We start from the raw sequence: 14,389 nt of genomic DNA, 5'->3' as shown, positions 1-14,389 counted from the left end.
CAGAATACTTGTTAATACTAATGTTTCTTAATATTAACAAGATTCGGGAAAGAGAAGAAAGAAGGAAGAAAGAACGTGAAGAAAAAGAAGAATATGAAGCTAAATTAGAAGCTGAAATGAGAAGTTACAACCCCTGGGGAAAAGGTGGAGGTGGTGCTCCTCTGAGAGATGCAAAAGGAAATCTGATAAGTACGTTTCCATTGATCTGTTGTTTTTAAAAGAAACTGAAATATTTTTAAATTTTTAAAGGAATGGTGGGGGGGTAGAAGTGAGTATCATAGCCTGTAAGGCAAGGTCTCTTTTTATATAGCTTAATGCAAAAGAGATATTTTATAATACATATAATAACAGGTTAGAAAGTCTTTTTTTTTTTTTTTGAGTATTCATTTAATTTTATTACATGTTTTTTCTTTTCTTTTCTTTTTTTTTTTTTTAAAGATTTTATTTATTTATTTGAAAGACGGAGATCACAAGTAGGCAGAGAGGCAGGCAGAGAGAGAGAGAGAGGGAAGCAGGCTTCCTGCGGAGCAGGGAGCCCGATGCGGGGCTCGATCCCAGGACCCTGAGATCATGACCCGAGCCAAAGGCAGCAGCCAAAACCACTGAGCCACCCAGGCGCCCCTATTACATGTTTTTTCATCCTCTAATGATAATAATTCAATTGCAGAGAAAAGCTCATGTTAGTTGTCAGGTTTTTTTTTTGTTTGTTTGTTTTTTAATATAATTTTTTATTTTTTATAAACATATATTTTTATCCCCAGGGGTACAGGTCTGTGAATCACCAGGTCTACACACTTCACAGCACTCACCAAAACACATACCCTCCCCAATGTCCATAATACCACCCCCTTCTCCCAAACCCCCTCCCCCCAGCAAGTTGTCAGGTTTTTACCCAAACCGGTAGTTAGAGATTTTTTTTTTAAAAAATCATCCTGGTAAAAATAACAAAACTCTTATTAAAATTTTTTTTAAACTAGTAAGACATATTTAAAATAAGTGATCTGAAATAGTTGTGGGGTGCAGTATTTCATAAATGCCATATACCTGCACAGTGCAAGGACTCCATGGAAAAATAAAGACCAGATCTCAGAAACTTTCTGGTAGGTTGCAGAAACATATTGATTTGTCTTTAAGTTATTTACTCTCATAAATATTTGATCTAGAGGGGTGCTTGGGTCTTTTAGTCGGTTAAGCGTCTGACTCTTGATTTCAACTCAGGTCATGATCTTAGGGTTGTGAGATCGAGTCCCACCTTGGTCTCTGTGCTGGGTGTGTAGCCTGTTTTAGATTCTTTCTCTCTCTCTCCCTCTGCCTGACACCTCCCCCCCAACTTTCACATACTCTCTCTTCCCCTCTTAAATGTTTGAGATAAAAACAACAACAGCCAGCTCTTTGAAAAAAAAAAAAAAGGTCTTATACAACTTGTTGTGTATATTGGGATGGTCTCTGATTAACTTTTAGATCAGGATAAAAAGAGACAAAGATAGGTTTTTGAAAATTGTTTTATTAGAATAGAGAAATGAATACTAGAAACCCAGTAAATGGTAAAAATGTAGATTTCATTTTGTTCTTCAAGTATTACACATTATTATAGGGATAGTTGAGGGATGTAGTCAGAATACTTTCTGGTTATTGAGTTATTAAGAGTTCTTAAATATTATGCTTTTGCTTTGTTAAAGATGGCTTTTTAAAAAGATGTATGAGACCCACTTAAATTGCTAAGGTACATCTTTTCTTCCCAAAGGATTTGTTCCTTTCCTATCTTCACCTCATACTTTGTTCATGGTTTGAAGACTGGAACTCTTACTCTTTTTATAGATGAGGTGATTTTAGATGACACATAGATAAACATTTCTTATCTTAAAAATTAATTGTTGATTTGAATATATATTAAAAAAAACTGGTTTTTCATTGGATAATGCTATAATATATCCTTTTAAAATACAGGTATTAATTAGTTCAGGCATTTAACAAAAAGTGCTTTAACAAACACCCCCTAATTATCAGAAGCTTGTGGCTGAAAGCTTAAGGCTATAAAAGTTACTTCTCACTTATGTCTCATTCGGATGCTCTTTGAGTGGGTCTCCTCCAAGAGGTAACTCAGGAATTCAGGGCTCTTTTCTTGTATCATTCATCCACTTTGAAATCCTTCACTTCTAGCAGCCAAACAGGGTTTAGTGGTGGGAGAATTAGTTGAGAGTTTTGGGGGGGTTCTGGTCTCGAGGTGGAGGGAATATTGCTTTGTCTCTTTGCTCCAATATTCAGACCTAATTATAAGGAGACCTAATTATAGTGCCTAGGAAGAGGATATGACATTGATAAGCATCTAGTCAAGTCTTTGCTGTAGTGAATTTAAATTGTGAATTGATAGAAACATAGTAGTTACTGGGAAGGAGGTGCTTAAATGCCTGAAACTTTGGTAAACACTGGAATAGAATAATTTCCTAGGACTTTGAAGCTGGCCTCTAAGATTATTTCCAGTTCACGCAATACAGTTATGTTGTTCTGTATGTGTTTAGTTGGTGGTAGGGAGTAGGATAAATATGGATTATTGAATTATAAAATACTGCTTTAGAATTGTTTGACCTAATAGTAATGAAGCAGACTTTTCTGTGTTTTTCATTTTTAACAGTAATGTTTACTTTGCTTATTTAATGCGACAGTCATGCCATGTGATAGAAAAGTATATTATTTTATCAAATACAGTGGAACTCTTTTTTAAATGGTATTTTCAAAGCAGGTAAACTCATCCCTTAAGGGCTATCTGTTTGTAACTTGATCTGTTTTAGAGAGGGAGGGAAGGGAAGGAATGTGATTTATCTATTCTATTTGAAACATGTTGTAAAGATCTGTATTCTTGTTTACTTCATATAATGACCAAGATCATATAATTTCTGTACTTTCTGTTGGCCCACTTTAATTTGGCTTCTGGCTTCTCTAGTTACTCCTGTTTTATCTTTGGTCTTTTATTGCAAAGAAATTAAGGAAATTTAATGTTTATCCTTAGCTCTTTGGGGAAGATGTCTATAACAGGAAGTAGTTATTAATAAATATTAAAATCTGTTACCCAGATGACTAGAATAGCACTAACTTTTTTTTTTTGCATCAACCCTCCCTTTTAAAGTAAATATTTCTCATTTTTATTATTTGTGTGACACTTAAAAATCTGTTTCTCCTCTTAGCTCCTTTTTCATTAAAGTTCTTTTTTTTTTAAATTCCAATAAAATAAACTATATTCTAATGACTTTTAATGGGTGAATGATTAAACAAACTGTAGTACATTCATACCATGGCTTGCTACCTAGCAGTTAAAGGAATGAACTATTGATGCGCATAGTAACTTGAAACTCTTCAAAGAACTTAAGCTAAGTGAAAGAAGCCCCTTTCTAAAGGTTATATACATGTATATTCTTAAAACGATTTTAGGGATAGTGATGTTACATGAATCTATCATATGTTAAAATTCTTAAAAACTACTCCAAAAAAATCAATAAAATTAAAAAATACCTAACCAATTTGAAAGACAGCAGAAGTATTTTAGTTCTAACTGATTAATAGTTAGATTAAATGTTTCTTCACATCTTTGATTCATATTTGTATTTCTTTTATGTATAGTATTTGCCCCAGTTAGATTTATGTTTGTTTTTATGTGATTATTGAGACACAATTTGCATATGACACAATTCATTCTTTTTAAAGTGTATTATTCAATGAGTTTTGACAACTGATTCCAGGACCCACAGTCACAATCAAGATTCAGAACATTTCCAGTTTATCCAACCCTTGCCAACACCTCTGATCTGCATTCTGACAAAATAGTTTTTGCCTTTTGTATCCTTTTCTCCTTAGTTTTAGTGGTTTATCCATGTTGTATGTGTCTGTAGTTTACTTCTTTTTATTACTAAATAGAACTCTACTACGTGGAGGTACCGTGATTGTGTATCCTTTTACCAGTTGATGGGTATTTGGCTTGTTCACAGTTTAGGCTGTTATAAATAAAGCTGTTATAAACATTTACCTTCAGCTCTTGTGCACATAAATTTTCGTCTTTCCTGGCTAGATGCATAGGAATGGAATTCCTGGGAATTCCATTAAGTAAGTGTATATTTAACTTTGTAAGAAACTGCTAGATCATTTTCCAAAGTGGTTGTGCCAATTTGCATTCTTACCAGCAAAGCACAAGATTTCTGGTTGCATTATATTCTCATCAGTCCTTGTATTTAGCCTTTCTATTAAGTAGGTAGGACATCTCATTGTGGTTTTAAAAAAAGCAAACAAAGTTTTTATTTTGAAATAATTCAAGACTTAGAGAAGAGTTACAAAGATATAGAGTGTACCCTTCACCTAGCTTCCCATAATGCTAACATCTTCAGTAATCTAGCATAGTGTTCTAAATGAGAAATTAAAATTTTAATTTAATGAGCTTTCATTTCCCATGAAATGTTTATCCCTTTAAAACATACAATGCCTGGGTGGCTCAGTTGGCTGAGCATTTTTCTTTGGCCTGGGTCATAATCTTGGGGTCCTAAGATCAAGTCCCACATTGGGCCCCTTGCTTAGAGGGAGCCTGCTTTTCCCTCTGCCTGCTGCTCTCCCTCTCTGACAAACAAATAAATAAAATATTTAAAGAAAATAAAATATACAGTTCAGCAGTTTTTAGTATATTCACAGAGCTGTGCTACAATCACAAAGTCAATTTTAGAACATTTTGTACATTGAATTGCCTTGATGTGCTTGCTGAAAATCAGTTGACCACAAAATTATTTATGGACCCTTTAATGTTCTGTTCCATTGATCTAGATGTCTATCCTTATGCCCATATCATACTCTCTTGATTACTATAGCTTTGTAGTAAGTTTTGAAATTGAGAAGTGTGAGTCTCCCAACTTTGTTCTTCTTTCTCAAGATTGTTTTGTCTACTTGACTTCCCTCCCTTCCATTTTCATTGAAATTTTACTATCAGTTTGCCAACCTCAATAAAAAAGTGTGGTAGGATTTTCATTGAGATTTCATTTACAAAAAGATCAATTTGGGACAGCCAGCATCTTAACTATATTGAGTCTTTTGATCCATGAATGTGGAATATTTATCTGCTTATTGACTCTTAGTTAACATCTTTTAGCAGTATTTTGCAGTTTTCAGGTATTGTAATATGTTTTGTTAATTGTATCCATAAGTATTTCATGTATTTTAATGCTATTTTAAATGTTAAATAATACATTTAAAATTATCAGTAGTCATTTTTTCATTGCTCGTATATACAGTTGATTTTTCTGTGTTCTTAATGCATTAGTTTTAGTAGTTTTTTTTTTTTGTAGGTTTTTTGGGATTTTTTAATGTAGGCAATCATGTTATTTGCAAACAGTTTCACTTCTTCCTTTCCATTGCCTTCTTTCCGTACCTTTTAGTTATTTTGTTTGTGTTTTACACTTGTTTGGAACTCCAGTACAATGCTTAGAAATCATGAGAACAGATAGCCTTGTCTTATCTGATTTTAGGTGGAAAGTATTCAGTCTTTTCACCAGTCGGTATAATGTTGGCTGTAGGTTTTTTCGTAGATTTTTTTCTTTAATCAGGTCTAGGACATTCTCTTCTATTCTTCCTCATACTTTTCACATGAATATATGTTGAATTTTGTCAAGTGCTTTTCTATATCTTTTGAAGTGATAATTACATCTTTCTTTATTGATACATGGTGAGTTACATTGCTAATTTTTTAAAAGATTTTTTAAAATTTTTTATTTGACAGAGAGAGATAGCACAAGTAGGCAGGGCAGCAGGCCACCGGAGTGGGAGAAGCTCAGACTCTGTGGTGAGCAGGGAGCCTGAAACGGGGCTCGATCCCAGGACTCTGGGATCGTGACCTGAGCCTAAGGCAGACACTTAATCCAACTGAGCCACCCAGGTGCCCCACATTGACTAATTTTTTAAATGTTGAGCTGCTCTTTGATCCTGGCATCAACATGAGTAGGGAAAAGTTTCCTGTTTTGTTGCTAGAATTTACCAGTGAAGCCATCTGGGCAGGGAATTTTCTTTTTCTTCCTTTTTAAAAAAAATTTTTTTTAAATAAATAAATAAAAATGTTATAAATTTTTTTTTGAGTATAGCTTTAACTGTAGCACACATTTTGATATGTGGTATTTTCATTTTCATTCAATTAACTTTTCTAATTTTGTGATTTTCCTTTGACCTATTATTTAGACCTGAGTTTTTAAAATTTCCATATATTTGGGTATTTTCCAGGTAACTTTCTTCTGATCACTTCTAGTATATGTTCTCTTTTGTTCAGAGAATATAATTTTTGTTATTTTAATATTTTTAAGTTCATGAGATTTATTTTATAAGTCACCAGTTAGATTTTCATTTGCCTTAGAGACTGTGATCTTAAGTGTGTATATTGTAAGTTAATTTTGAAATATGTGGTATTAGTGAAATTAGGGTTGGAAATTTTCTTTAGCTCTCTGAATTGACTTGTAGAAGAGTTTGTATAATTAATCATGATTGCTGAATAATCTTGGGTCTATAGAAATATTTTCAGACATTTTCTTAAAATGTTTTGGTATTTTCCATCAACCAACAGCTAACTCACAAAATTAATTTGGTGGGGCGCCTGGGTGGCTAGTCAGTTGATTGTTTGAGTCTTGATTTTGGCTTAGATCATGATATCAATATCATGGAATTGAGCACCATCATGGTATCAGGGTCATGGGATCAAACACCCTGGTGGGCTCTGTGCTCAGATAGGAGTCTCCTCCTCTCCTCTCTCTCCCTCTGCTCCTCTCCCAGGTCATGCATGTGCATGCTTGCTGTCTGTCTCTCTAAAGTAAATCACTAAATCTTAAAAAAATAAAATTTTAATTTCAAAGTATTTAGGCTTATAAAAAAAGATAATTAAATAAGGAGTGAAAAAGTTTCAAGTATTGTTTACTGTAGCTATCACATGATTTAGTCCTGGTCTGATAAATTGTTCAGAGAGTAGGACTTTTTTCCCATTTGTTAATCTATAATATTTTCTTTTGTTATTCTTTTCTTTGTAGAATTATTCTGCAATGCTAGTAGTTTTATATTAAATGATATGGTATACATTTTAAATAAAGGCCATTTTTCAGTGGCATCTTTGCAGTTGGCAAATTATACTCTTCACCAAAGCCCTTTTTTTAATTTTGATTTTTAGCTGATTTTAAACCTTTGATTATTCAAACCACCTCACGGAAAGACAGACAAGGAGTGACTACTTGATTGATAGTGTTTTCCAATAAGTAGCAATATGGAGTTGTTGTGATTGTTTAATCTGATAGTCTTAACTAATTATACACTCTGCTGACATCACTTTCTTTTTACATAAATACATTCACTTATTGACATTGAGAGGACTGTGTATAATCACAACAGTGAAGTAACACATGTTCATGTGTTTGTTTACTTATAGAACATTTATCTCTTAATTTATGGTTTGTCTAAGTGAATATCAAAATGAGATTGCATTCCCTGAACACTCATTAATTTGGTAACAGAGCTCAGGTTATCATCTTAGAAGGAGCGAGCTTGATATACCATACTCTTCTAATAGAAAATGGAAGAATACTGTATGTATTGTTATTTATAGTGACTTCTCATTTATATGGAGTGCTCTTATGCTGTTCTAGTGAATATTGGATGATGAGATAGTGATCTCCTATTTGAGTTTTTTTTATGTAATTTGGTGACTTTAAGGACCACAGCTGTTAGTTCATGACCTCAATTTTATCATCATCCTTCTGTTTTCATTTACCTTCCATATCCAGAATTTAGTGATGGGATAGATCCCGGGATTTGGTGATGATTGCAGGAGCACCTAGCTACTTTTGCCTTACCAGTTCTTGGTAGTTCTTTTTGCAATCAGTTTCTCTGTGATTTCAGCTAGTCCCTTATTATCCCAGTTGTTTTTTGGAGAAGAACTATTTTTTATTTTGTTACAGCTTGTTTTTAAGATTGACTTGTTGTTTTACCTGATTCTTTGTGCTCAGATTTTTGTGATCTGTGTGTTGTATCTACTGCTTTGTGACAAATTATGCAATGTGTAATGTTTTAATGTAACAGACATTATCTTGGGGTTCTGTAAGTCAGTTTTTGAATGGGTTAGCTGGGTATTTCTATCTCAGGATCTTTCATGAGTTTGGGGTCCAAAATAGCACCTAGGGCTATAGTCATATGAAGGCTTGACTGGGACTGGAGAATCTGTTTTCAATATGGCTCCCTCACATGGCTCAGGAAGCCTCTGTTCCTTGTCATAGGGGCCTTTCCATAGGGTTCCATTAGTGCCATTATGATAGAGTAGCTGGCTTTCTTCAGAGTAAGTGATCCAGTAGATCAAGCAAAATGGAAACCATAATGTCTTTTATGAAGTAGTCTTGGAAGTCATATGCCATCATCCTGCAATATTTTATTCATAAGAAGTGAGTTACTAACTCTGGCTTATGCTTAAAGGGAGGGGAATTGAACTCCATCTTTTAAGGGAAGACCATCAAAAGAGTTTATGGATATACTTTAAAACTCTGTGGTACATGATTATATTTTTTCATTAGAAATACTAACGTGTTTGAAGAAATGTCACTATGACTTGTTTTGAATTGTTGCTGTTCTATATTAAAGAGATGCCAACTTCTTAAGTAACATAGATACGAATATAGTTTTTATGAGTTGTCAAAGATCTACTGACATTCTTAAGCTCTCTACTGATTTTGAGTTTGTTTTATAAGTTATTTTTTGAAAATCTTAGAAGTTTTAATAATTCTGTTTCTATTTTCAGGGCTTCAAGACACCATTGATTTATTCCAACTCTGTCTTGTTTTCTCTCTGATTCTCTACTTTTAGAAAATGTATTAAGCATACTAATTACAAAAGTGTATGTGTTGAAATAAATGGCTTATTTTTCCCTCTCAGCTGATTTGAATAGGATGCACAGACAAAATATAGATGCCTACCATAACCCAGATGCAAGAACATATGAAGATAAAAGGGCTGTTGTATCTCTAGACCAAAATTTAGCCACCTCAAATGCTGAGAACCTAGAAGATTCTACAAATAAAAACTCAGGTTTTTAATCACATTCTATTTTTTTGTTTGTTGACATTTCTAAAGTTGTTCCATAGCATTTCTCTTCTCTTGCCTGACAAAGGTCATATTGTGATTTTGAAAACTTGGTTACACTGAGTCAGGAAGCATTATATGTTATTCATAATACCTTTTCTTAAATATTTTGACAAATGTGAATAGGGAAATATACTTTGCTTCTTAATACTGTGTATTTCTTCTCAGCCTTATAACTTATGGATACTTTAGCTGCTGTTAAAATTTTTATTTTGCTGGTGGGAAGACTTTCTTAAAATCAAATAGTCTCTTTACACATATACAGACAAATAATCTCTCTTGCTTCTTATACCCATAACTATTTGAATTAGTGAAAATGCATCAGATGTGATATGATATATTGTACAAATAAATTGTTTATTTTTATTATTTTTATTTTAGTTGTTAATTTTATTTTTTACTTATTTTGTAATCATTTGCCTCCCCTTGTGAAACCACAAAGGACAAAGAAATGAAGTTTAATTTTTTTAAAAGTTTAATTCTGTATCTGGTCACATCTCCCTTTCTTAAGCAATATTTTGATTTTTTATGGAACAACATCCTTGAATTAAAGGTTCTATAAATAAGAAATTATTCAGTAGCTTTCTTTATGACTTGACAGGGAAACTTGTCATCTTTCTTTATCAAGTTTATATGAAAATATGTTACATATTTTAAAATCAAAGGAAATTTAAAAGATATATCTATCACCTTGCACTGTATTTTGATGCCTGTAAAAGTAATCATTTATTTACTACAAATTCTATTTTTGTACTTCCACTAAAGTTTTGATTTTAGACTAGTAAAGAGCTTTACATTAGAAAGTCCTAAAATATCCCTGACTGATCATTTAATCTTCAATTTTTAAAAAAAAAATTTTTAACCCATGACTGCCTGTCCAAACAGACACATTTAATAGGCAGATATGATTAGAATTACCAGCCTTTCATCTTTGATGGTAGCACTAATCTCTGTGCTCTTTTTGAACATTTTAGGAGATGTGCTACTTGTGGTTTCCATGGACAGCTTTTACCACTGTTGGATCTCTAATTATGAGAAAGTGCTTTCTTACTTTAATCCACAATAGATTTTTACCTAGTGGATTGAGTCTTCATTTTTGGAGCACTAAAATTGAATTTTTAAATTTTTATGTAATTATTAATTTGGCTTCCACTCTTTGTATTAATTCATTGTGCAGTAAAAACACCTTTCATTTTATTGAAGGGAATTTTTATTTCTTTGGATACATCATTATTTTTCTCTTTACTTCTTTCTTCTACTAGTCTGTATTGAGATCCCAGTTCTACGTACTCCTTCTCTAGCCTTTCTTCCACACCTGGTGTTTGTAGTTGTGTCTTCACCCAGAACTTTCTCTATCATGTTAATAATGATTTAGGCATCTAGCTCTGCTTATCAAGCAGAAACTTAACTTTGCTTATCAAACAAAAACACTGGACAAAATCAAGTTTCTGTGACCCTTTCTCAAGAAAATACGCAAGCTGAATGATTAAATATCACAGCAGAATTAACTGCCTATTGCCTTTCTGAACAATGCCAGGGTTTTGGTGTGTTTACACATACACATATACATGTGGCATTTAATATTTTAAAGGCCTTAGGGAACTTGAATATATCTTAAAATTGAATGTTATAATGTGTGCTTATGTTTTCTCTTCATTAGTCCTGTTTGAGGCCTTTCCTCAAGTTCATTTTTTTCTTTTACTTTATGGTTCTAGGATGCAGAACCATATTTATGAAGCCCATACTAATATGACTTAGTGTTTGCTTATTAAGATGCCTATATACATTGGGTTAGAGCATGTGTTTCTCTATGATTTTATTTTAGTCATGTATTTTTTAAAAACTGCTTACTTTTGAAAACTTAATTTTGTTTTGCTAATCCACCTTTTCATTATAACGTTTTAAGTATTGAGTTGACTTTCTGCTGATTTATTCAAGTAAGCATTAGTAAACTTAAGCACAAAGGAAAAATAGGCCTAAATGGCAGCTAAACTGCAAACATGAGTAAGAGAAAGAAATGCTTTAGATTGATGGTATAAAGACTAAGTCAGTAACTAAAAAATAATATAAAAAGTTATGTGAGGCTTCCCTGCATTTGAAGAAAGACTCCTGGGGTATCATTATTTTTCAGGTTGTCTTTATGAAATCATTTAATCCTTCCCCAGAGTATTATCCTATTTATAGGAATATATAGCATATTTTTATTGTTCATGTTATATACCATTACTTTGAAATTTTTAAAAAAAATTATTGCAGTGATAAAAGAATCATTCTAGTTTGCAAAAAATGTTTTCAGAGCTGGCTTTTTAACTATTGTGAACCATAGATGGAAAGACTTGGAATTACTGATTTGTCTTAGAAGACAAAATTTTAAAATATATGTATATGTACTACATTTTAATATATAATTAAGAATATTCTTAAGAAGAGGGTATTTACATAAGAATTTAAATGTACTTTTTTCTTATACAAATTTACTTTAAAGTCTGTCCTGTAGTTAAAGTTGTTTAGGCTATTATCTTTGTTTCCTTGGTGTCTTTCAGGTATAGACATAGTAGATTTTTCAACTCTATTTTTGTTTCACCCTTTTTCTTTCTCTCATTAGTTTTCAGCTGGTCTTCAGATTCTAATCTCAGCCTTACTCTTCTGATTTTTGACCTCTCGACTTCCGTAGTTAGCACATATATTCACAATATGGAATTAGTAGCAAAGTTTATTTTTTAACCTTTATATTTTCTAACCATTGAGTAATGGTATGTTTTTTGCAAAATTTCTCTTTCAAGGTTATATGCAAACACAGAGCTCTCCTTTTGCTCGGGGAAATATATTTTGTGAGCCTCCAACTGAACTTCAGATTAAACAGCAAGAATTATACAAGAATTTTCTTCGTTTTCAGGTGAAGTGCTTATTTTATCATGGTTTCAAAGTTTTAGTAAAAATTTTTTTTTTAAGATTTTATTTATTTATTTCATAGATCACAAGTAGGCATAGAGACAGGCAGAGAGAGTGGGGGAAGCAGGCTCCCTGCTGAGCAGAGCGCCCAATGCAGGGCTCCATCCCAGGACCCTGAGATCATGACCTGAGCTGAGGGCAGAGGCTTAACCCAGTGAGCCACCCAGGTACCACGTTTTGTTAGGATTTAATAAACTAAACTTGCAAAGATTTTATTCATGGGATAAAGAATAAATTCTAAAATATCTCCACAGTTATTTAAGATAATTTAATTTACATCAGATATAGGTAGTATTAAAATGATATTACTTCATTTATATCTGAAAAGGGAATATAGAGACATATTAGGCATTCCAGTTGTCCTACTCCTTTTTAAGCTTTATTAAATCATTAATTGTTAAAGAATTCTGACATTTCTAAAACTGAATGAAATAAAATATTCACTTATTAGGCGTAGAATGAATATGTCTAGATGCTTAATGGGTTAGTAGAAAATCAGGGTTTTTTTCCCAGATGATTTATTCTTGACTCACTAGAGTTTGTAAATTATTAAAAATCAGAAGTAATCACATTTTGCCATTATTTGCCTCATTTATGTATGTAAGCAAATAGCACTTAAAAAATGGTGGAAATGCCCAAAGGAAGACACTTGAGTATCCAGGGTTTATTAAACAAACAGAATGATTGAATACTCATACTGTGTCTACTTTTGTGCTGAATACTAGGGGTGGAGCCTGAGGTGAAAGAGAAGGACTCCTAATTTTCTTCTCACCTCCATGCCCCTTAACATCCCATTATCAGATTCATCCTATGTCTGGGTGGTCTCCTTTTGATATGATTTCTCATGTTATCTCAAAAACTGGTAGTAACTTTTCTTTTCTACAGAAAATATCCAGATTCCTTAGTCCAATATCAAAGGCTATCCAGTCTAATCCCAACCTCTTAAATTCTCCTTAAAAAGTTCTACTTAAATATGTCAGCTTTCTAATCCTAATTATTGTGGACTCTTCAATAAGGCAGTGATGTAATGGGTATGGGGTGACTGATCTGGCACTAGTGTTTAAGATGTATTTTTGAGGGATTTAAAAAATTGGAAGCAGGGGTATTTTACTAGAGTGGCAACAATGGAAATGGATAGAAAGACCTTTGTAAGGATCAGCAGAATGGATAGAGATATTGAATGCAAGAGAGTGGCGTCAGAAGTCCCTACAGGGGGTGCCTGGGTAGCTCAGGGGGTGCCTTTAGCTCAGGTCATGATCTTAAGGTCCTAGGATCTAACCCCGCATTGGGCTGAGCAGGAAGCCTGCTTCCCCCTCTCTCTCTGCCTCCTTCTCTGTCTACTTGTGATCTCTCTCTATCAAATAAATAAAAAAAATAATCTTAAAAAAAAAAAAAAAAAAGAAGTCCTACAGTATTGGCCACTCATATAGCTGCTGATTGAGGGTCAGAGAGTCACCTATTGAACTTGAAATGCCCTGTGCTATACTGCCCATAATGACAGCAAGTCAAAATTATGTAACTGCTATTATACTTAACGAGTGTTAGCATGGTTTAGGGTAGAATTAAGGGGGAAAAACAATCTTGGAATTATATAGCCTTTTATTATTTAGAAGGTACTTTTGCATATAATATCTCATTAATCTTCAGGCTCACCGAAGAATGTATTATTATTTCTGGTTTATGACATGCAACTAAAATCCAGGCTAGGATGCTTACCTCTGGTGGCAGAGCCAGCAAATTGTGAGGCCAGTGCTTGAATCCAGGTCTCCTGACTTTAAGTATCATACCTGTATCATACGCACTTAAATTTTTAGAGGGCTCTAAGAGTCTTTCTCTCTGGAAAAAAGTAGTAGTAGGGGAAGGTTTGACTATGTCAGTTTTTAGACTAAGTTTAACCTTCAGTTCTCCCAGCCTATAAATCCTCAGTGCACCTGCGAATGGATTGCTCTTGAATGGTGGCTTACATATTTTTCTTTTGGCAGCCCCTTAAAACTTTCTCTCACAAGCAAAATCCAACACAAAACTCGAAGAAAATTTAAAATATCTAAATGGTATTTATTATTACTATCAACACTGAAGTGTCAGACAGGAAGTATCCCCAAACTTAAATGTCAAAAGAAATGTTATAAAATGTTCAAATCTGTGTACCAAGAAGGAAGCCTTAGCTCCGTGTATGCATAAAAAAGTTATAGTGTTAAAGTTAATGCAGCAGAAGTCCTTATGTGGTTAAAATTTGATAAGTAATGTACCATTTTTAATTACAGCTTTAGACATAATTAACTTTAATCTTTTCAGCTGTAGGATAAAA

General features: G+C 33.2%; 1 protein-coding gene across 12 annotated transcripts in view; it reads left to right on the top strand.

The window, feature by feature from the left end:
- CSPP1 (centrosome and spindle pole associated protein 1) overlaps positions 1-14,389 on the top strand; it is a 168,827-nt gene that overhangs the window by 108,609 nt on the left and 45,829 nt on the right. For all 12 annotated transcript variants that reach the window (XM_082719108.1, XM_082719112.1, XM_082719113.1 and 9 more), the window contains 3 exons: positions 42-189; positions 8,923-9,075; positions 11,913-12,025. In XM_082719108.1, coding sequence (XP_082575234.1) covers positions 42-189; positions 8,923-9,075; positions 11,913-12,025 — 414 coding nt within the window. The remainder of the gene's footprint in view (positions 1-41; positions 190-8,922; positions 9,076-11,912; positions 12,026-14,389) is intronic.

This window comes from Mustela nivalis, assembly GCF_964662115.1.
Source record: "Mustela nivalis genome assembly, chromosome: 2".
Lineage (NCBI taxonomy): Eukaryota > Metazoa > Chordata > Mammalia > Carnivora > Mustelidae > Mustela > Mustela nivalis.
This window is presented reverse-complemented; position numbering and strand designations above follow the sequence as displayed.